The sequence below is a fragment of the Galleria mellonella genome, unplaced genomic scaffold (assembly GCF_026898425.1).
Source record: "Galleria mellonella isolate WM207_F2 unplaced genomic scaffold, CSIRO_AGI_GalMel_v1 utg37, whole genome shotgun sequence".
NCBI classification, from domain to species: Eukaryota; Metazoa; Arthropoda; class Insecta; order Lepidoptera; family Pyralidae; genus Galleria; species Galleria mellonella.
Window position 1 is genome coordinate 726,132 of NW_026442087.1, and position 21,849 is coordinate 747,980.

Here is a 21,849-nt window from a genome sequence, read left to right on the forward strand (position 1 = left end):
ATGGAGCATTTATAACCTTAAGGATATATAGATAGATACTCCTTATTGTTTCATCCAAAAGATTACAGTAGTAGACTAGGGCTGTTACGTGCACGTTTCTGGTTCTGAAGGAATCTTAATATACTCTTTTTGAAGAACCCCATACTATTGTTTGTAGGGTAAATCTCGGCAGGGAGCTCATTCTGTAGTCTGAACGTTCGCGAAAGGTGACTCCAAATCGGGAAATTCGCTAAGAGACATTGAATAATTATTCTGTGTATTTTTAAAACAAGCGACAGACGAGTTCTCTAAGAAGTTATTAATATCATTGTATACAATAAAAGGAGCGTATACTCGTATACGATTTATTATAATTACGATAGTGTTTAAAAAAACCAGAGGCAGATTTTGTATAAAAGTCATTTGCTTGGACATCTCTGTCCCATTCGTGTTTCTACCGTGAAGCGGTTATGTTTGCATGGCTGTGATTAGGTTTGAAGGGTGGGATATGACAGCTAATTTACAGGGTACAGAGGAATAACACCTGAGTTCTCAGGAATGGCAATGCATGTGGGGTATCATGGGCGAAACAGTATACTCTGTTATGTCCATGGTACTGCTCATGTGTATACGCAACGGTTACCAATTTCCATTAGGTGGGCCGTCAGCTTGTTTGTCATTCTAAGTTGCATAAAATAAAATAATAGGTATTCATAAGGGCATGTAATGTAAGAAAGACTCTGTTTTCCGCACTTAGCCTCTCATTTGGGCCGTTGTGCGTTTTCATTCATAAGGGCATTTATTGTATTTAATTTATTTTTGCATATAGTTTTTTATATGCAAATCGCATGTTTCCGGAGTAACGCTTTTATCAATTCGTTATTTAATGTTATTAAGATATCCAATCATGTTTACACGTCACTGTCCAATTAAATTAATTGTTTTCTTAGATAAAGATGGATTAGATTAATATAATCCAGTCAGAACAAAACTTGCCCGCATGCAGTCGGGTATTACTCTACAGCGTAAGTTTTAATTTTATTTTTCAATCACTATTACTAAGTATTACTAATTTCTTACTCTGATTTTAATTTAAAAATCCTTATTTATTTAACCACAATCATTTAAAAAATCTTGTTAATTTTAGTACTGTAAGATTTCAGTATTATTTGATTATTTTATGTAAAAAATAACGTTTAGACGTAGAGAGAAAATAACTTTAAATGTTCTTTGGCATTAATTACACACAGCTGAAGATAAGCTTCCCACATAATTGCATTAAGAATTGGCCTAAGCCTTCATTGACTTTCTGAAATATCGTCGTTCCATCTACTTATCATTTTCGAAAGAGCTGGTAGTGAAAAACTGTATTGCTATTTAGACAAATACAGATATATAAATGTAAAATGAATGCAGTTGGCCTTTTTAAGTGATATTTTCAAGCCTTATGAGTACATATATAGAAAGATAATTGTTCCCACAAAAATATTACTAGAATATTTGTAAGTTAGCTCGGGCACCTCTGTCCCATTCGTGTTTCTACCGTGAAGCAGCTGTGTTTATTTGGCCGTGTTTTGGTTTAAAGGGTGGGATATGGCAGTGTATTTACAGGGTACAGAGGAGTAACACCTGAGTCCTCAGGAATGGCAACGCATGGGGGTATCATGGGCGAAACAGTATACTCTGTTATGTCCATGGTACTGTTCATGTCTGTAGGAAACGGTTACCACTTTTCATCAGGGCGGCTGTCAGCTTGTTTGCCATTCTAAGTTGTATAAAAAAATACATATAGATAGATAGACAGATAATGTATTTGCATTACTTACAGCACACAAATTATAACATATATATAAAGACGAGATAACATAAATTATTAAAAAAAGCATAAAGCCAAGCACAATTTTCTTTTGTGCGTGTGCTATAACAATACAAAATGGTCACAACTCAGTTTATTGCTTCGCCCTCAAAAGAGCAAAGCACTGATATTCTGTTGCGGCAGATATGACATATAGCTATACCATTAGAAGAAAGCAAGCTTGATTGAATTATGCTCCTATTAAAAACAAGATATTGTGACGTACTATGGATATTATATAAAAATTTCTTTCCAGATGGCATTATTAAAGTTAATTATTTTGTCAATTGCATATGCTTGCACATTTGGATTACCTCAAAATCCTCCAAAACCAAGAACTACAATATTCGGCGACGAAATGCTAGAAGGCGAAATTTTTGAAAATCTTTCAGAAAGTAGTGAAATTACCACTTTAAACGAGGAGGCGAGCGTTTACCGTTTACCAAAAACAACGAAACCTTTCCGTTATGATATTATCTGGACAATAGATTTTAATAACTTGTCATTTAATGGCTTTGTAATGATAGTTTTATACGCAACCGAGCCAGATGTAGATGAGATAGTTATACATGCTGCCGACTTGTACATTACATCTGTTGAGTTACGTAAAGATTTAAATTCCATACCTGTTTCTTATGACGTAGACAATATTTTGCAAATTATACGTATTAAACTGGATAGCGGCACTCTTGAGTATGATGAAAACGATGAAACTAATCGTATTAATTATGAATTGATAATACGTTTTGAAGCTGAGCTACGTACAGACATGTCAGGATTATATAGAAGCTGGTTCAAAGACGAAAATTATACGGAGGAGGTCAGGTAAAAAATATTATTGTTGCCAATTACATTTTTACACAATTCTTCGATTGATTGCTTAATCACCAGAGGGAGACTTTGTACAAAAGTCGATTGCTTGGGTACCTCTGTCCCATTCGTGTTTCAACCGTGAAGTAGTTGTGTTTGCATGGCTGTGTTTCGGTTTAAAGGGTGGGATATAGCGTGAATTTACTGGGTACAGAGGAATAACACCTGAGTCCTCAGGAATGGCAACACATGGGGGTATCAAGGGCGAAATAGTATACTCTGTTATGTCCATACTGCTCATGTCTATAAGCGACGGTTACCACTTTCCATCAGGCGGGCCGTCAGCTTGTTTGCAATTCTAAAATGCATAAAAAATATGCCTTTGAAAAAGGCTTTAAAAGAACGAAAATGATCAGGATTAAGATAATAATATTTCTTTTTTATTTGCAAAAAAAAAAAAGGATAATTTAATAACAAAAGTTGCACCAATTAGCAACTATCATGATTAATAACAAAAATCCACAGTAATACTGAGTTTGGTACGATTTTTGCAAATAATTAGAGCTTACATGTAGACAATGTTTTAATTTACCTTAAATATATATATTTTTTTTTATAAAAAACAGTGACATGTAATTTTTCAGTTATATAGCTACCACTCAATTCCAACCGACATCAGCAAGAAAAGCGTTCCCCTGTTACGACGAGCCTGGTTTCAAAGCGATGTTTACAATTAGTGTTCAACGTCCGACCGCATACAAAAGTTGGTCATGTACAAGAAGGAATGCAACTTTTAGCAACGGTATCATGTAAGTTATTTCAGTAATGCAATTGTAATACTATTTTTATGGTTTAAATTATTTGTTTTTTTTTTATTTATTTAAACTTTAATGCACAGTAACATTCTAAACTAATATAATATAATAACATAATAATAAAATGTAAAACTAAATGTCTAAATATTGGGCACATATATATGAGCTACATGTAGGTACATTGTTTTTCTTGTTTAATTAACAGTTTTGTTTATTGTACTGGAACGCTAGCGCCTCTGTCTTGAGCAGGTGGGCGTTGACAGCCACGACACAGTTATTTTTAACTAATGTGGCTGTTATCGTACACTACCTTACAATTGTAATTTTTTATGGTTCCAATAAATACATTTTTAATTTTTTTTTTTTTAAATTCTTTGTACCTACATGTAGTAGATTTAATACCGGATAGTGTTCTCTACCAGTCAACCATTGGGCGAACCGAGAAATTTGAATTTTTTTTAGAAGTTCGGTGCATTATTGAATAGAGGAAAAATAAAGCAATACTTGATATGTTCATGTAATTTAAACATATAATTATATTAATATAAACATACACATAATGTATTCCCAAAGAGGGTTGACGTCAGGCAGGTGGCCGGTCGTAAAACTAAAAAACCGAATTTTTTTGTAATATGGATAAAATCATATTACGCCGACCCCAAATGATTGGGGTAAGGGTAGGAAGATGATGATACACATAATGTATTAAATAAATGTATACACATTATAAATACATAAAATATAATTATATCAAACAAATAACTATAATAAAAGAGTAAATAATAATCAAAGACTCAAACAGAGTAACCAGCAAGATTAAGTTTAAAGGGAAAGTGATTTTTTAGGAAATATAAACGCTAATTTAAAAGATAGTTTGCTTATAACTGATTTTATCCAATAGTCAGATTTTATTTAAATTTACGATCAGGACTTTTTTTATATACCACTGAGGTGGCAAACAAGCATACGGCCCACCTGATGGTAAGTGATTACCGTAGCCTATGAACACCTGCAATACCAGAGGTATTACGGGCGCGTTGCCGACCCTGAAGAAACCTCTTTACCCCCCTTTTGAAGAAACCCATGCTGTAGTCTCTTGGGAAAACCTCGGCAGGGAGCTCATTCCACAACCTGAGTGTTCGTGGGAGGAACGTAATGCGATTATAACTACACAAGAACAATATGAATTAAACGTGTTTAAATAGCTTAGAATTCCTCACCAACTTATCTTTATTTCTCTTTTTTGTTTCTTCTTTAGGCCCTAATCATTATCTATGTGTAACATATTCAATGAAACCATCAATTTCAAAGGCAAACTCAACACTTCTGCTGTAAGTTGCCGAGTTGGATGTCTTACAATTTGTAGATGTTAATTTTATTAATGACTAGCGAGCCGCCGCGGCTTTGCACGGGTGCACATTACATCACATCACATTAGAAACTTCTAAAACAGCCTTTCCCAAAGCAGGTGATAACGCTCCTTTGTGGGCGCTGCAGGTCTAAAGGGGAAGGGGAGCGGTAAGAGATCCAGAAAAAATTAGGGGCATTGTTCTACACAATCCTCTAGGTTTGGGGGTGATTTGTTGATCTTGAAGTAATAGTGGTTTTTAAGTAGGGGGTAAAATTGGGGCGCTAAAAAATAAGTTATTTTCAAAGTAGACAAAATAAATTTAGGAACCCCTGCTCTAAAATTATTACTATTTCTCTGCTATATTATGCATGTAAATACATATAAACCTTTCTATTGAATCACTCTATTTAAAAAAGAAACATCGAAATCCGTTGTGTAGTTTTAAAGATGTAAGCATACATAGGGACAGACAAATGGAAAGCGACTTTGTTTTATACTATGTAGTGATGACACTTTTATCGTAAATCTTGCAAGTAAAACTATAAGGTAACAGCTTGCATACAATGTTTGTATTTATAAATAATGCACCACGAGGATGGACCAGGACATGGACTACATCCATACACGGTTGACTGTCCGCATAAAATGATCTTTTCCGAGATGCGTTTTATTCATTCTATAACCTCGGATTCTTAAAACGTAGCGGGGAAAAGCACTTAATGTTCCGCCATAGAGTCCGGTCCGGTCCGATCAACCGGTGTTGATAAATCATTCTCTTTGCTGTTGATCGTATTCATGGGCCATGTAATCTCTCTGTTCACTTTTTGCATATAGATACACATAGGCTGTATTCGCTCAGGTTTGTGTGATCACATCATCATCGTCATCTTCATCATCATATCATCTGTTAAACGTCCACTGTTGAACAGACCTTCCACATAAAAAGTGTTTTTCCAATAGTTACCACGTTTGGCTGCCGAGTCAGCAACCGCAGTTAGGTTTTGGTGACATTTAAAGAGGGACGCTACTGCCCTTGACCATTAAGCTCCCATATTCGTCTTTTACGACACTCACAAAAAAGGAATGGGTAGCCCATTCTGTGCCGGGACCACACGACGTGGTCACAAGTCATGTTATAATAAAAATAATTCTTTATATATTAAAGATCCTTTTATTTGCAGTGAGTATGAAGATGACATATATAACTATACGCCATTTATGTCTACATATCTAATTGCTATTATTGTAGCAAAATATGATAATCTGATGGTCATTAATTCTGATGGTAAACTCATATACGAAGTGATAGCTCGACCAGCGGCAATAGAAGGAAATCAAGGGGAATATGCCTTCGAAGTGGGACAGTTACTGTTAGCCGAAATGAGTGCTCATACTGCCATCGATTATTATACAGTTTCGGAATTTTTTAAAATGACCCATGCAGCCATTCCTGATTTTGAGGCTGGTGCTATGGAGAACTGGGGTTTGCTTACTTACAGGTAAATTAAATGTATTTTTAGTTGAAGTTAGAATATGTGAATATTTTTTTTATGCAACTTAGAATGACAAAAAAGCTGACGTCCCACGTGATGGAAATTAGTAACCGTTGCGTATACACATGAGCAGTACCATGGACATAACAGAGTTATTGTTTCGCCCATGATACCCCCCATGCATTGCCATTCCTGAGGACTCAAGTGTTATTCCTTTGTATCCTGTAATTTTATTGCCATATCTAACCAAACATATATCGAAACATTAAGGCCAATATATAACATCTTAGTCGTCAGAAATGGCAACTCATAAAGTGTAGTGTTGTCATGGGCGAGATAGCATACTCTGTTAAGTCCATAGTACTATTCATTTGTATAGTCGACGGTTACCATTTACTATCACCTGGGCGGTCAATTTTATGTCAAGATGCATAAAAAAAAATTTTGGTTGCTAAAACACGCTGATTAAAGTGCTTAAAGTCACGAGAAACAGGTAGTACTTAGTAATTGCAGAATGTTTAAATGTTAAATACAGCGACTTAATTGATTCCTCAGACTCACCATGGGGTAAAATTTATTTTCTTTTTCAGAGAATCATATCTTCTGTATGACAAAGATCATACTAGTAGCTTTCATAAGCAATCCATAGCTTACATGCTCTCACACGAGATAGCTCACATGTGGTTCGGGAATCTCGTCACATGCGAATGGTGGGACGTTTTATGGTTGAATGAGGGTTTTGCTAGATATTATGAATACTTCTTGACTGACTGGGTATGTTGTAGTTTTTATTTGTTTAATAACTAATAATACCAGAGGGAGAATTTGTACAAAAGTCGATTGCTTGGGTTTGAAGGGTGGGATATGGCGTGAATTTACTGGGTACAGAGGAATAACACTTCAGTCCTCAGGAATGGCAATGCATGGGGGGTACCATGGGCGAAATAGTATACTCTGTTATATCTATGGTACTGTTCATGTCTATAGGCGACGGTTACCTCTTTCCATCAGGTCGTCAGCTTGTTTGCCATTATAAGTTGTATAAAATAAAAATAAAAAAAAAAAAACTAGCTTTTTGTTAGCTATTTCGTAAAGAAGTAGGACGAGCAATGAAGTAGACCACTTTTAAGCATATATATATTTTTCAAGTTAGTAGTTACAACACCAGAGGGAGACTGTACAAAAGTCGTTTGCTTGGGCACTTCTGTTCCATTCGTATTTCTACCGTGAAGCAGTTGTCTTTGCATGACTGTGTTTCGGTTTAAAGGGTGGGCTATGACAGTGAATTTACAAGGTGCAGAGGAATAACACCTGTGTTCTCAGGAATGGCAACGCATGGGATATCATGGTATCTTGGGCGAAACAGTGTACTCTGTTGCGTCCGTGGTCCGTATTCCTCATGTCGATAGGCTATGGTTGTCACTTTCCACTTTACACAACGCGAAAGTTTAAAATTACTTACGCAATATTATACTGGTATTAATAACGTAAATACGGATTTATTTGTTTGTTTGTTACCTTTTAGCGCTTTAACTAATTACTATAACATTTGATACTTTTATCCTAGTTAGTAAACATATTACGGTCACGCGAATAAAGTTAATCTGTAGGTAGACTATTATTTAATACTTTTATACATAAAAAAAATTTTATTATGTTAGGTAGAGGATTACATGGGTTTCGCCACTCGATTTATCCCGGAACAACTCCACACTGCCCTTCTAGCGGATTCAGTTCTGAGTGCTCATCCTCTAACAAACACCGGCGTGGGTAGTCCCGCATCAATTGGCAATATGTTTTCAACAATTACCCACGCCAAAGGTGCTTCTGTGATTAGAATGACAGAGCATCTGTTAGGTTTTCAAGTTCACGAAGAAGGTTTGCGGAGATACTTGAACGCCAGGTAGATTGTCATCCTAATTATTAGTAATAAATTATAAATATGAAAGTGAGTTTGTTTGTTACATGTGAGCGATTTAATGGCTTGATTAAAATTTTGTGTACAGATACTATATGACAGCGATATCTAAAGTGGGTTCCGCAGAATCTAGGGGTTGCGTAAAAAAATGCCAAGGTTTCGCGAAATCATATAAAGTGAAACAATAATTAAAGGAAACTGTAAAGTATCATACTTTCTAATAAAAGATTTTGTTTTTATTTAAATTACAGTGTTTGTGTTTTGTAATCGTTTGATATGGGGTTCCATAAAATAAAAAGTATTTGGTGGTAGTACCGTTATATTAAGAGTATAGGAACCCCTGCTATATGGGGTAGAGACTTTTTATTATGATCATGCGAATAAAGTCGCGAGTTAAAGTTAATAACTAATAAACATTTATTTACAATTAGACACTTGAAAAGTTGGTAATTGTATGTTAGAAAAATGGTTGCTTCGGTATGGAATAGAGGGCATGGGTTTAGATCGCCGACCGGCAGAGGGCCGGGAATTTGTTTGACATTTGGATATTGGTGTAGGCAGAAACAATGGAACGCAAAATGTTTCAATTCAAACAGACCTCTTTCGCTTGATATTTTCAGTTGCTTCAAAATCTAGTATGACTGTATAGTATTTTTTACTATCATTAAATTTAACAATATAGTCACTTAAGCATGATAAGTAGCTAGATCAGCAATAAATAGTAGAATATACATTAGATGTACATAAGGACATAATAAATCATCATCGTCATTATACCAGCCCTTAATTATCTACTGCTGAACATAAGTCTCCCCCTTGAGGAGTTTTGCCAGTAGTTGCCACGCTTGGCAGGCGGACGGCGAATAGCAAGCGCAGTCAGGCTTTAGAGATATTTTAAGAGGAACGCTGTTGTACAGCCCTTGTCCTCCCTTAGTCGGTTCTTACGACACCCACAAAGGAAGGGGTAGCCTATTCTATGCCGGGACCACACGGCCAATATATATTACATGTTTATAATATATTAATATATTTCATTTATTAGGCGGTTTGATGTAGCCCTACCAGAACATCTATTTCAAGCTCTCCAGGAGGTAGCAGACGAATATGGCGTAATAGCAGACTATGGAGATGATTTCTCTGTCAGCGATTATTACAAATCATGGACAGAACAATCTGGACACCCGGTGCTCAGTGTTCAAATTAATCATCAAACTGGTGATATGATCATCTTTCAGGTACTTGTAATAAAATGGAAGAGTTTGTTCGTTCGAACGCGCTAATCTCTGGAACTACCAGTAGGTTTTTAATGTTTTTATTTTTTATATCACTGAGACGGCAAAAACATGGTAAGCGGTTACCGTGGCATATCAACGCCTACAATACCATAGGATTTACGAGCGCATTGTCAACCGTGAAGAAACCTCTTTACAGCGTTTTTCAAGAACTCCACAATTTTTTTTTTTTGTATATGATAGTTCATTTCTTGAGAAAGATTATAGGTTATCCAAGATCACGATATGATGATGAGCGAAGTCGCGGGATGTAATTAATCAAATTTAAATATAGTTACGTCACTTTCTTTTGAACTAAATGCTCCCAATAATACATTTATTATATAATTTTCTTTTATACATGAAGATGGCAGACAAGCATTTAGTCCGTCTGATGGTAAACGGTTATAGTAGCCTATGACCTATGATCTTGTGCATGTTTCCGATCCTGTTAATGAAGAAACCTTAATATATATCCATATTTCAATAACATCATACTGTAGTCTCTAGGAAAAACCTCGATAGGGAGCTCAATTTACAGTTTGAGCGTTCGCAGGAATTCTGAAAGCTCGATACGGCCTGTGAACTTGGGATCGACGACTGTTGACATAGTTCATCATTGAACCTATTCAAGAGGATCAAGCTGGTAGTCAGGACCGCACACAGTTTTAAATCTATCTCAAAAAAGTGATTGTTAAATATAATTTGATAAATATAGAAGTGTATTAGCGTATGATGTATAGTTATTATAGATAAGTATTTATTAATTTACCAGAGGGAGACTTTGTACAAAATTCGTTTGCTTGGGCACCTCTGCCCTATTCGTATTTCTATCATGAAGCCGTTGTGTTTGTATGGCTGTGTTTCGGTTTGAAGGATAGGATATGACAGTGAATTTAAAAAGGTAGAAAGGAATAACACTTGAGATCTCAGGAATGGCAACGCATGGGGGGCTGTTATGTCCATGGTGTTACTCATGTCTATAGGCGACGGTTACTACTGTTCATCAGGTGGGCGGTCAGCTCGTTTGCCATCTAAGTAGTATAAAAAAAAATGATTTTAACTTTTTGCTATATTCTTGCATTATTTTACATAAAAACGATATTCATTTTTATTCTCTTTTAGCACCGATTTGACATCAATGCAGGATATGCGATTACGCCTAACACTTGGATCATTCCGATCACCTTTTCGACTGCCAGCAATCCAGACTTCACAAATACTAAACCGAGTCACATCATCAGTAATAGTATGAACTACATTAACCGAGGCTCTGTTGGTGATGAGTGGGTGATATTTAACAGACAGCAGACAGGTAACATTCTATCAACAGAAACATTGTTATGGTCACTTATGGTCTAAATATGAGTTTTTTTTTTTATTGTATGAAAATGGAGTGGTAACCCCGCCTGCGCTAATGGGATACGCTGGCGGGGCACCAGTGAAGGGTGATCGATGAGGATGAAAACAGGCCAGTTAGCCCATCATGATGAATTCATCAGGAATTAATCATGATAGTTTCCAGGGAGAACCGCGAGAAGGTCGACCTGGTTGGATATATTGCTAGCAATGGGATTCTTAGTCTCCATTACTAACAATTCCTTTTCTCCCCGTCTAAATACGAGTAGTAACGTTTTTTTAAGAAAAGATTTTTTTTATCATAGCTTTATTCTTGTCTGTTAATACTGAAATTGGTTTCTTGTAAAAATATATAATTATTTTATGCCACAGGTTTCTACCGTGTTAATTATGATGACTACACATGGAATTTGATACTTAATGCATTGAAAACAAATATAACTCTTATTCATGAGAATAATAGGGCACAGGTAAGTTTAATAAAAAAAAAGAAGAAGAAAGAAAATGAAGATTATTTTTATAAAAAAAAAATATCTATAGTAATATAAGTACAAAGCGAAAGAGTTTGAACGTGTTCATCTTTAGAATAATTAGTTGAATCAAAAAAAAAGTCTTTTTTGCATTATTGATAGCTCATTTGTTTAGGAAGGAATCACGATATGACCACGGACGTAGTTACGGGGTATAGCTAAGAATCATATAAACTAGATATCTAATATATTAATAAAAGAATATAACCTGATTTATTTACAAGTATTACTTGTAAATTATCGATATTTTAATTATCAATGATTACATGAAAACATATATGCAGTCAATTAAAAGTCAGTGTGTTTTTTTTTTTGTGTGAAATTTAATTCCAGTCATAAGTTCTTCTTCTTTCGAGTCAATACGCAATAAAAATATATTTAGACTAGAACTTAGAAACTTCTAGAGCAACTTTTTGGATTGCCATTACTGGATACTGCATTAACGTGTCCAGCTGTTTCCAGGTGCTCTGTGGGGGGACTCCCTTTTTGTACCTATAAGTGATATGATATAATACGTCATATAATATTAAATCCGCCATTTACACTATCTAGGTGTATTAAAATTAAATAAATGTTGCGGTGGAGATATAATAAAATGTATATTGATTTTCGATATAGTTCTTGGAATTATATAAAGATATAAGATAAAGTTTGACGTCTATATCTAAGTTTTTAATATATTTTAACTAAATATCACAAATTTACAAATGAAATATTAAATAACTAGTTTTTATCCGCGACTTTGTCTGCGTGACCTTAATATATCGATTGCTTCAGGTAGTACAATAGATTACGTTTTTTTTTCATTGCAAATGAAAAAAAAATGTATCTATTATTCTAATGTATCTCTATGTATTATATACTAAATTATTAAAATATTATTAAGATTAATTATATTATCACCAGAGGGAGACTTTGTACAAAAGTTGATTGCTTGGGTACCTCTGTTCCATTCGTGTTTCTATCGTGAAGCAGTTGTGTTTGCATAGCTGTTTCGGTTTGAAGGATGGGATATGGCGTGAATTTACAGGGAATATAGGAATAACACCTGAGTCCTTAGGAATAGCAACGCATGGGGGGTATTATGGGCGTAACAGTATACTTTGTTATGTCCATGGTACTGCTCATGTCTATAGGCGACGGTTACCACTTTCCATCAGGTGGGCCTTCAGCTTGTTTGCCATTCTCAGTTGTATAAAAAAAAAATGTTTAGGCACCGAGATAGAAAACAAACTTTCATTTTATTTAAAAACTTCTTTATTAATAATTGAAGTGTAAGCTATAATGTAGATTGTATTATAAGTAGGTATGTGATAGTTTTTTAAACAAACAATGAATAAAAAGCAAGTAATCATAATGAATAATAAAATAAAAATAAAAGGTAATGATGGTTCAGTTGTAACAAAAATTAAAAAAGGTAAAACTAGATTCCATTATAGATATAGATTTTAAGTCAGGAAAATCAATTAATACTTCTTTCTAAACAAATAGCCCTCTTATCTGTTATATTTCAATCGAACATGCCCATTTACAACAACTATAAAATTCAAATGATTTTTTTTAGATCGTGAATGATTTATTTCAATTCGCTCGATCGGGAATAATGTCGTATTCAAGAGCCTTAAACCTCCTTTCTTTCCTTGAAACCGAGACTGCATACGCACCATGGGTTACGGCTTTGACTGCGTTTAATTGGTTGATAAACAGATTGGCTAGTACGCCGGAAACTTTAGCGAAACTTCATGTAAGTATTCTTTTGAAAAAGAATGGCAAGATGTATTCATTATAAAGTAGTCGTCCCATACTTTCTCTTGGGTGTTGTTGAAAACTGTGTTAATTGGAGAATATTTTTTTTTTGTCCATTAATAGAAAATATTGGGGAGTGCCACCCTTATCATTGAGGGGTATGAAAAATAGATGTTGGCCGATTCTCAGACCTACCCAATATGCACACAAAATTTTATAAAAATCGGTAAAACCGTTTCGTAGGAGTTTGGTAACAAACACCGTGACACGAGAATTTTATATATAAGATAAGGTCGACGAGATAAATAAAATACATATTATGTTTTCAACATCCAATTTACTAAATTTGAATAGAATCGACAGAATGCATTATATTTTTAATAGTAAAAAAGTATAAGTGGCCAGTACGTACAATGATAAAAAGAGTTCAATCTTACATATTAAATTGAATCTGCAACAGGTGTCGTAAGAAGTGACTAAGGAAATGTAATAGTCGAGAGATAGGCATCAGTGCCCCACTTAAAATACCACCAAAGCCTAACTGCGGTTGCTAATTCGCCTATTAAGCGTGGTAACTACTGGTAAAGTCGTCCCAAGGGGAAGGTCTATGTTCAGCAGGGGACACTTAACGGCTGATATGATGAAGATGCTGATATGAAATTGAAATGGCAAAAAACTAAGTAAAACCTGAGTAATACTGCAGGTCTGTTAAGTTTCCACAGATAAACTATTTGGTTAATTAAAATAGATTAAATTCTTTCGATCAATTTTTGAATCCTATTACATTATATTTAAAAAACTGAACGTTAAAATGGTCATTTCCTTCAACGAGAATAAGAGGTTTCTTCGGAGTTGGCAATGCGTGCATAATGCCTTTGGTATTATTACAAGCGTTCATAGACTACGGTAACGGCTTACCATTAGGTGCAATATATGCTTATTTGTCACCTCAGTGGTATAAAAAAGGTGGGCTATATGATCTTTTGTAAATTTCAGTGTTATATGTCAATAAATGATATATTTGGATCTAGTATTTTATCAATTGCAGAGCCTTATAACTGTTTGGGGGAAAACCGTCATGGATGAACTCACATACTATCCAGACGAGGATGAATCTTTCATGCGATCATATTTTCGGTATCAAGTTGTGCCTACAATGTGTGTGGTAGACGCTCCCGGTTGTCGTGACGCTGCTGTGAGCCAGTTCAAACAGCTTGTTGAAAGCAATGGATCTTATGAGTACGTATCAATTGTTTTTTAAATAATGTCTCCAAAGCTATAATCACTACCTTTGAGTAGATTGTTTATTTTTTTATACGACTTAGAATGGCAAACAAGTTGACGGCCCACCTGATGGAAAGTGGTAACCGTCGCCTATAGATATGAGCAGTATCGTGGACATAACAGTGTGTGTTTTTTGCTTTGTTGTTTAAAAATAATATTATTATTTATATCTATCTATCTATCTATTTAAGAGCTGCGCTGTCGGTGGAGCTCTTGCCACTTACTACTATTTTCAGCGAGTCTCTTCACCTCTTGATACGACACGACACCAACTCCTTCCTTGATCTGCCCGATGTAACTATGTCTCGGTCTCCCTCTCCTCCTTCTTCCTTCTATCTTACCTTCTATTATAATGTTCATAAGTTCGTCGTGTCGTTATTATTTATAATCAAAATATAATTTTAAGTATTTTTTGTTGAAAAAAAAAAGCCTTTTTGAAGTAAGGTTTCTTCAGGTTTGCTAAAGCATATGTGAGATTTTACTGAACTAAGTGTTTTCTTACGGGAGTCCAGATCACTGGTTATTTGATTAGTATTATTTTGTTTATTGCCGTTGCCATTACTATGTGTGTAACTACCAACACTTGAAGGTTTCGCAATTTAGAAATTTGCGGAACTATTAACATTAGGTTTCGAGTAGCGAACTAACAATTTGTCTAAAGATGCCTCGATTAGAGACAAAACACGTATCGCAAAACGTGCGTGAACTAACTGACTATCGGGAATTGATGGTTATTGACTGATTGATGAAATACAAGGTTGTGGAACTTGCAGTAGTAACAGTGTTGATCAAATTTCGAGTGTTGGCAGTCTCAATACACGCACTAATGACAGCGAAATTAAACAAAATAATTATAAACAAGTAACTAGAAATATCTTCCTCACAAACTCTAGAAATCATCATGACCAATATGTGGTGAATTTTTCTCCATTAGTGATCATACATCACTAGTTACGGAGGTGTCAATTTATCTTCAACCATAAAAAAAAAGATATTTCTGGTATTGCAGATGTTTATAGACTACATTAACCGTTTACCAGCAGATGGGCTGTATGATTGTTCGCGATCTTTGAAATACGTTTTTGTATTTATTAAATAACGTATTTTGTTTTAACTGAATCATTTGATGAAGTTGAAGCTTAATAACAGTTGATGTTTAAAAAATCTATAAAATTTTGGTATTCTCAACCGACTTCAAAAATAAGGAGGTTCTCAAATCAATTGTATTTTTTTGTTTGTTTCCATATAACTCAGTCAGTACTAAACCAATTCGAAAAATAATTATTTTGTCTGAAAGGATATACTTACAGATTGGTTCCATAGAAATGTTATCAAAATTGATTTAGTAATTTATTTACCAGATCGAAATAACTGGTTTTTTCACAATTGAAATGGGTATTTTTTTTGGTGGGACACAAACATTTATTTATTATAAAAAATAACATCTTTTTCTGCAGTTATAAAAATGGTACAGTTTGATTTTTTAGAGTTCCTGTCGACAGCAGAACTTGGGTTTACTGCAACGGTCTCCGATACGGAACCGAATCCGATTTCAATTTTCTTTGGTACAGATTCAGAACTCATCACGTTTATACTGAGAAGAGTTTAATTCTCAATGTTTTAGGATGCACACCTCATCAGTCTTCTCTTTACACGTGAGTATTTTTACCTATAAGACTTAAAATTGGAATTAAATTACAGAATTGTCATTTTATGAAAATTTAATATAATGGAGGTTTGTTTGAATCGAAACATTTGGCGTTCCATTGTTTCTGCCTACCCTAATGGGAGACAGGCGTGACAGATATGTATGTATGTATGTATGAATATAATCGTAGTCTTTTACAGTTAATTATTAATATTAATTATTTTAAATAACTTGACATGTACAACAGTTGTAATTACCTGTAGTGTGTTGCAGTTTAATCATCTGTAAACTGCAGGTAATAGTAAATAAATAAATAAAAATAAAAAAAAATTGGATAAGGGCAGAGGAAGACTTAAAAAGACATGGGTGGACTGTGTGAAAGATGATATGGCCAGAATGGGAGTGAATGCGGAAATGACAGTGAATAGAGAAGAATGAAAGAGAAGAACATATTACGCCGACCTCAAATAATAATTGTAATAAGGGTAGGAAGATAATGAAAACTTAATATTTGTTCTGTTATAACTTATAATAATCCACGTGATAATCAAAATAAAGATTTTGATTATCACTATTTTAGTTAAAGCAGTGAAATTGCTGATTTTTAATGAATAAGAATTTTAGTTTAGTACTACTCTTTGTCTTATGTCTTGTAATCCATAATTTTTGTGTACATACCATACCATGCCATATCAGTAATTAACTGTCACTGCTGATCATAGATCTCACCTATATGGGGAGTAGCTACCACACTTGACAATCTGGTTAGCACCCGTAGTTAAACTTTGGTAATGTATGAAAAAGTATGTTACTGCTCATCCCTCGACTATTAAGTTCTCTTATTCACCTCTTATGACATTCATGGCAATGAAAGGGGTGGACCATTGTATGCCGGAACCACACGGCAGTGTTTTGTGTATATAATTTTATATATTTTTCTTTAAGAACAATAAAGAGTTTTCATTAATTCATTTCACTACTATTTATTTTAGTTTATTGGATGCTATCGTAGAAGACAACTATCTGATTCGTCAACAAGATTACACTACGGCATTTAACTCAGCTGTAACAGGAAATGAAGGAAATACCAAGATTGTATTAAACTATATACAAAATAATTTGGCGAAAGTTGAGGCTGGGTGAGTTATATTGGTAGACACATTGACTTTAGCATTGCACATAAAAAGCGACTGAGAAATTTTTGCCACCAGATGGTGCTTTCTTATAACGAGGCATGAATAAACCAAAAAGTGTCTATAACTTCTATTTTTTCTATTATTTTCGCGATTCTATCAAGCCAAAGAGCTATGTACAATTATGATTAGATTTAAAGGTAGGATATGGTAGTGAAATTTGGCTACGGTGATATAACACCTTAGTCTGCAGGACTGGCAATGCATGAGAAGGAGCAATACTTACAAAAAGAAAGAAAGCATCTTTATTCTTTAGTATAAAAGTTAAGTTGCACTGACAGAATACTTCTTTGAAATGATATTACTGATTTTTATCTTTCTTTCAGAGAGTAAACTAGTCTACGAGGTTGTTTTTCGTTCCAATTATAAAAAAAAAAAACATGAACATTTACTGTAGCGAATTAATTTTAATACCAGAGCTCAAATATTTTATATAAAGAAAACAATTTTTATTATGTCTATCACAGCTTCACAATTTAAAATAATTCAAAAATATATAGCATGTTTTTTTTCCCCCACAGGTTCAAATCGCTCGCGATACCACTCTCGTACATATCTTCCAGGTTAAGGACTGAAGAAGAAGTAAATGAAGTAAGATATAATTAATTTTTTCCTTACTTAAATTAAAAGTTACTCTCGGCGTCAATATTTATAATATTGAAAGCTGAAAAAAAATAAAGAAAATACAACAAAACAAAATCTGTAAGATCTTTCAAATTATAAGTAACAAATATTACAATAATATACTATGTGATCCATTTAATAAGGAATATGCTTTAACAACGTTTCTCTATAGAGCTGAAAAAGTATTTTTCAAGATATATATATATATATATATATATATATATATATATATATATATATATATATATATATATATATATATATATATATATATATATATATATATATATATATCATAGTCGTTTCGGTAACGTGGATTTTAAAGAAAGCTTTTTCTCCTTCTGGACTTTGTTATTAAGATACAAATGTCCTGTTTTTTATGTTAAATGGCTGTTTTATTATATTCGTTTGCATGTTATCTATATTAGACATAGATATATTCTTTTCAAAACGGGACAGACTTATGTGATAGTTTTTAATATAAATATGTAAGTGCGACAAAATTACATCAATCAATTGATTCTCAAGCTAGGAATCGTGTGTCATGAAAAATAAAGCAAGAATATCTAGGAGCATAGCTCAGAACACCCAAATTCAGGCCAATTTAAAAAAGTTGGATCCACTAAGAATCAAATCCGGGATTCATTTTCATTACGCGAAACAAAGTGCATAGGTGATACTGTTGTGATTTAGAAACAGTGATTTAGAAAAGTTTGTCCGACTGAAAATCAAACCCGGAACCTCATTAAAACAAAGTGCGTACCGTTGCATTACGGAGATTGTCTATAACAGTGTTTCCCAACGTGGGGCCCATGCCCTACAATGGGCAATTTGATAATTGGGGGGAGGAGGGGGGGGGGGACAGTTAAAAAATTTACTCGAAGCTATTTTAACCCTCCTGCTCCGGGCCATTTAAATGCAATGTTACAGTTATATATATATATGAAATATGGTTTATTTTTTACAGTTCCAACTATGGGCTACAGAGAATCGAGAGGCTCTAGGCTCCAGTTACAATTCAGTCATGAACGGCGCAAACAGCGCCCTTGATAGCATCAAATGGGCACTGGAGGTTCAAGATGATATTCTTGATTATATCGACAGCATTGTACCTGTGGAAAGTACGACCCCTCCTCCAGTACAAACCACCACTGAAGGTCCAGACTCTGCCATCACTACCGTTATATCTGAAGTTCTTGTTGCCGCAGTAGTATTAATAAATTTGCTACGTTAATAAGCTGTTTTCGACTTCGGCATCGTATTATAATGTCGAGTAGTCTGTACTCTTCTATATATTATTTTCTACATATATTATATGTTATGCTTTATATACAAACTCTATAGATACTTTCTCCTTTCGGATTCTCAAGGTTGATTGGAAGAAATCGCTTTAAGTGATAAGTCCGCCTGTGTACATTTTGTACAAAAGTCGATTGCTTGTGTACCTCTGTCCCATTCGTGTTTCAACCGTGAAGCAGTTGTGTTTGCATAACTGTGTTTCGGTTTGAAGGGTGGGATATGGCGTGAATTTACTGGATACAGAGGAATAACACCTGAGTCCTCAGGAATGGCAACGCATGGGGGGTATCTTGGGCGAAACAGTATACTCTATTATGTCCATGGTACTGTTCATGTCTATAGGCAACGGTTACCACTTTCCATCAGGTGGGCCGTCAGCTTGTTTGCCATTCTAAGTTGTATATATATAAAAAAAAAACCCTAATTATCTTTATTAAAAGTGTATGTGTGTATGTATTATAAAATGTAAAGGATTGTTTGAACATGTTAATTTCTAGTATTTTATGCTATCTCTACCTTTTTTTAAAATACCAAATTTTATGGCTTATTTTTTACCAGCAAACCAAATATTTAAATAGTAAATGTCGATCATATGATATAAAAACAGTAATTTGTTTATAAAATTATATGCAAAGAAGACAAGTTGATTAGCCGAATATAAGATAACTTGTCGTTAAAAAGAGCCAAGTGCAATTTTGAGTTTTAATTTGATTGTTCAAGTTTAAGAAGATATTTTTTTAAATAGCATTATTTTTATTGCTTTAGCAGAAAGGAAAGCATGAAATTGCGCATTAAAATTATTTTAAAACATTATAAGTTCTTTTAAATAAATTGAAAGATTATTTAGAAATCTTGCCGTCTATTTATCATTTTCCTAATATTGAACTTGGCTCCTTTTTTCACATTTATATTTTTGATGGGATATACTATTTACGTTGAACTATTGGTAAATTAGAAATAGATTGAAAATGCTTATATTTCTGGCAAGCTCAGTCGAAGGGCAAATGTGAAGTCACATTCTTACAAATAGGTATTACGTTTTAACATTATAGTTTATTCATATATATATTATATATATATATATATATATATATAATAATCCTGTAGAGGCCGAATGTCTGTACATAGAAAAGAAGTTAGAAGCAAAATAGATTATATGGAGATTTTTTCAAAATTTTTGTTTCTCTGTCTGCTTGTTTGTTTGTACGGGCTAATCTCCGAAACTGTTAGACTGATTTCAATGAAATTTTGCACGGTAGTACCTTACATCCCCGATCAACATTTTAGATTTCATTTTAGATTTACTTTTCATTACGGAAAATTAAAGAGTTGAAGAATTAAAGAGTTCCTGTGGGATACTACACAACGTAATTAAGTAGTCATTTAAACCTAAGGCAAAGAGTGAGAACGACACGTCATCTGTTAATTTTGGTCCAGTATTCCCGGATATAATAAATAGGTAGCTATATACATCGATACATACTAAACAGGAATAACAAATACCACGCGGAAAAAGTCGCGTGGATTAGCTAGTTTCTAATAAAATATTTACTACTGATAAATTAATGGCAAAGAAGGAAGTAATTACGTGATAATACCTTGTTAATTAATAAGTATGCGACGTGATTATGATAAATAAAAAATTAAAAAAAAAAAAACAGTACTTTTATTTAGATAGTATTTAAAAAATTACATAATAAACACAATAACAAATAAATTACATAATAACATATATATATATATATATATATATATATATGACAAATCGATCAAAGTGTAGATCACACACAGATTAATGCCGGTTAAAAAAACTAAAAGATATGAGGATTCTTTTAACTAATATTAATTTATTAATTAATTTCATAATGATTGAGATGGTGATGATGAATCTATGAATTGCAGAAAGAATCATAAAAATCGATTTATAATTGATGAAGATATAGGCTAACATACGTACAAAATATACATACAAAATACAGTGTTATTGGGTCTCCCAGTTGGCGACCAGCATGTATACTAAAGTCAAATGAGTTAAGGGGCCGCCTGAAAATCAACGCTATATAGGTACATCTCGCTGGAGGTGTGCACATATAGTAAGGCGGCTCCTATTACCAGTAAAATGTACAGATTTTTTATTGCTATTGCTAATAAATAATCTATGGATCTATCTAATAAAATATGTTGACAAATCCAGAGGGAGACTTAGTATAAAAGTCGTTTGCTTGGGTACCTCTGTCCCATTCGTTTCAACCGTAAAGCAGTTGTTTGCATGGCTGTGTTTCGATTTGAAGGGTGGGATATGGCGTGAATTTACAGGGTACAGAGGGATAACACCTGAGTCCTCAGGAATGACAACACATGGGGGGTATCATGGGCGAAACAGTATACACTGTTATGTCCATTGCTCATGTCTATAGGCGACGGTTACCACTTTCCATCAGGTGGGCCGTCAGCTTGTTTACCATTCTAAGTTGTATAAATAAAAAAAAAAATAAAAAAAACTTATTCTTTTTGTATGTTCTTTAAAAATATGTAAAATTCAACATTCTAACAAAAAAAAAATAAAATATGTATTACTAAAAACAGTCAACCATGTTTTATTTGGTGATACTTCACATATTATTTACACCATTTTGGTAGTGTAGGTGGTTTAAACTGCTTTACTTTTCACCGG

The 21,849-nt window shown here is 33.9% G+C and overlaps 1 protein-coding gene across 1 annotated transcript; it reads left to right on the top strand.

The window, feature by feature from the left end:
- The first annotated feature begins 504 nt into the window (after nucleotides 1–504).
- Nucleotides 505–20,934, top strand: LOC113513178 (membrane alanyl aminopeptidase-like). The gene is made up of 15 exons (XM_052897593.1): nucleotides 505–1,004; nucleotides 2,091–2,659; nucleotides 3,289–3,453; nucleotides 5,992–6,309; nucleotides 6,894–7,077; nucleotides 7,965–8,206; nucleotides 9,264–9,456; nucleotides 10,618–10,807; nucleotides 11,224–11,321; nucleotides 12,946–13,125; nucleotides 14,176–14,366; nucleotides 15,899–16,066; nucleotides 17,052–17,198; nucleotides 17,774–17,843; nucleotides 18,844–20,934. The coding sequence occupies exons 2-15, from the start codon at nucleotides 2,091–2,093 to the stop codon at nucleotides 19,108–19,110; spliced, it is 2,982 nt and encodes a 993-aa protein (XP_052753553.1). The 5' UTR covers nucleotides 505–1,004; the 3' UTR covers nucleotides 19,111–20,934.
- The last annotated feature ends 915 nt before the right edge of the window (nucleotides 20,935–21,849 follow it).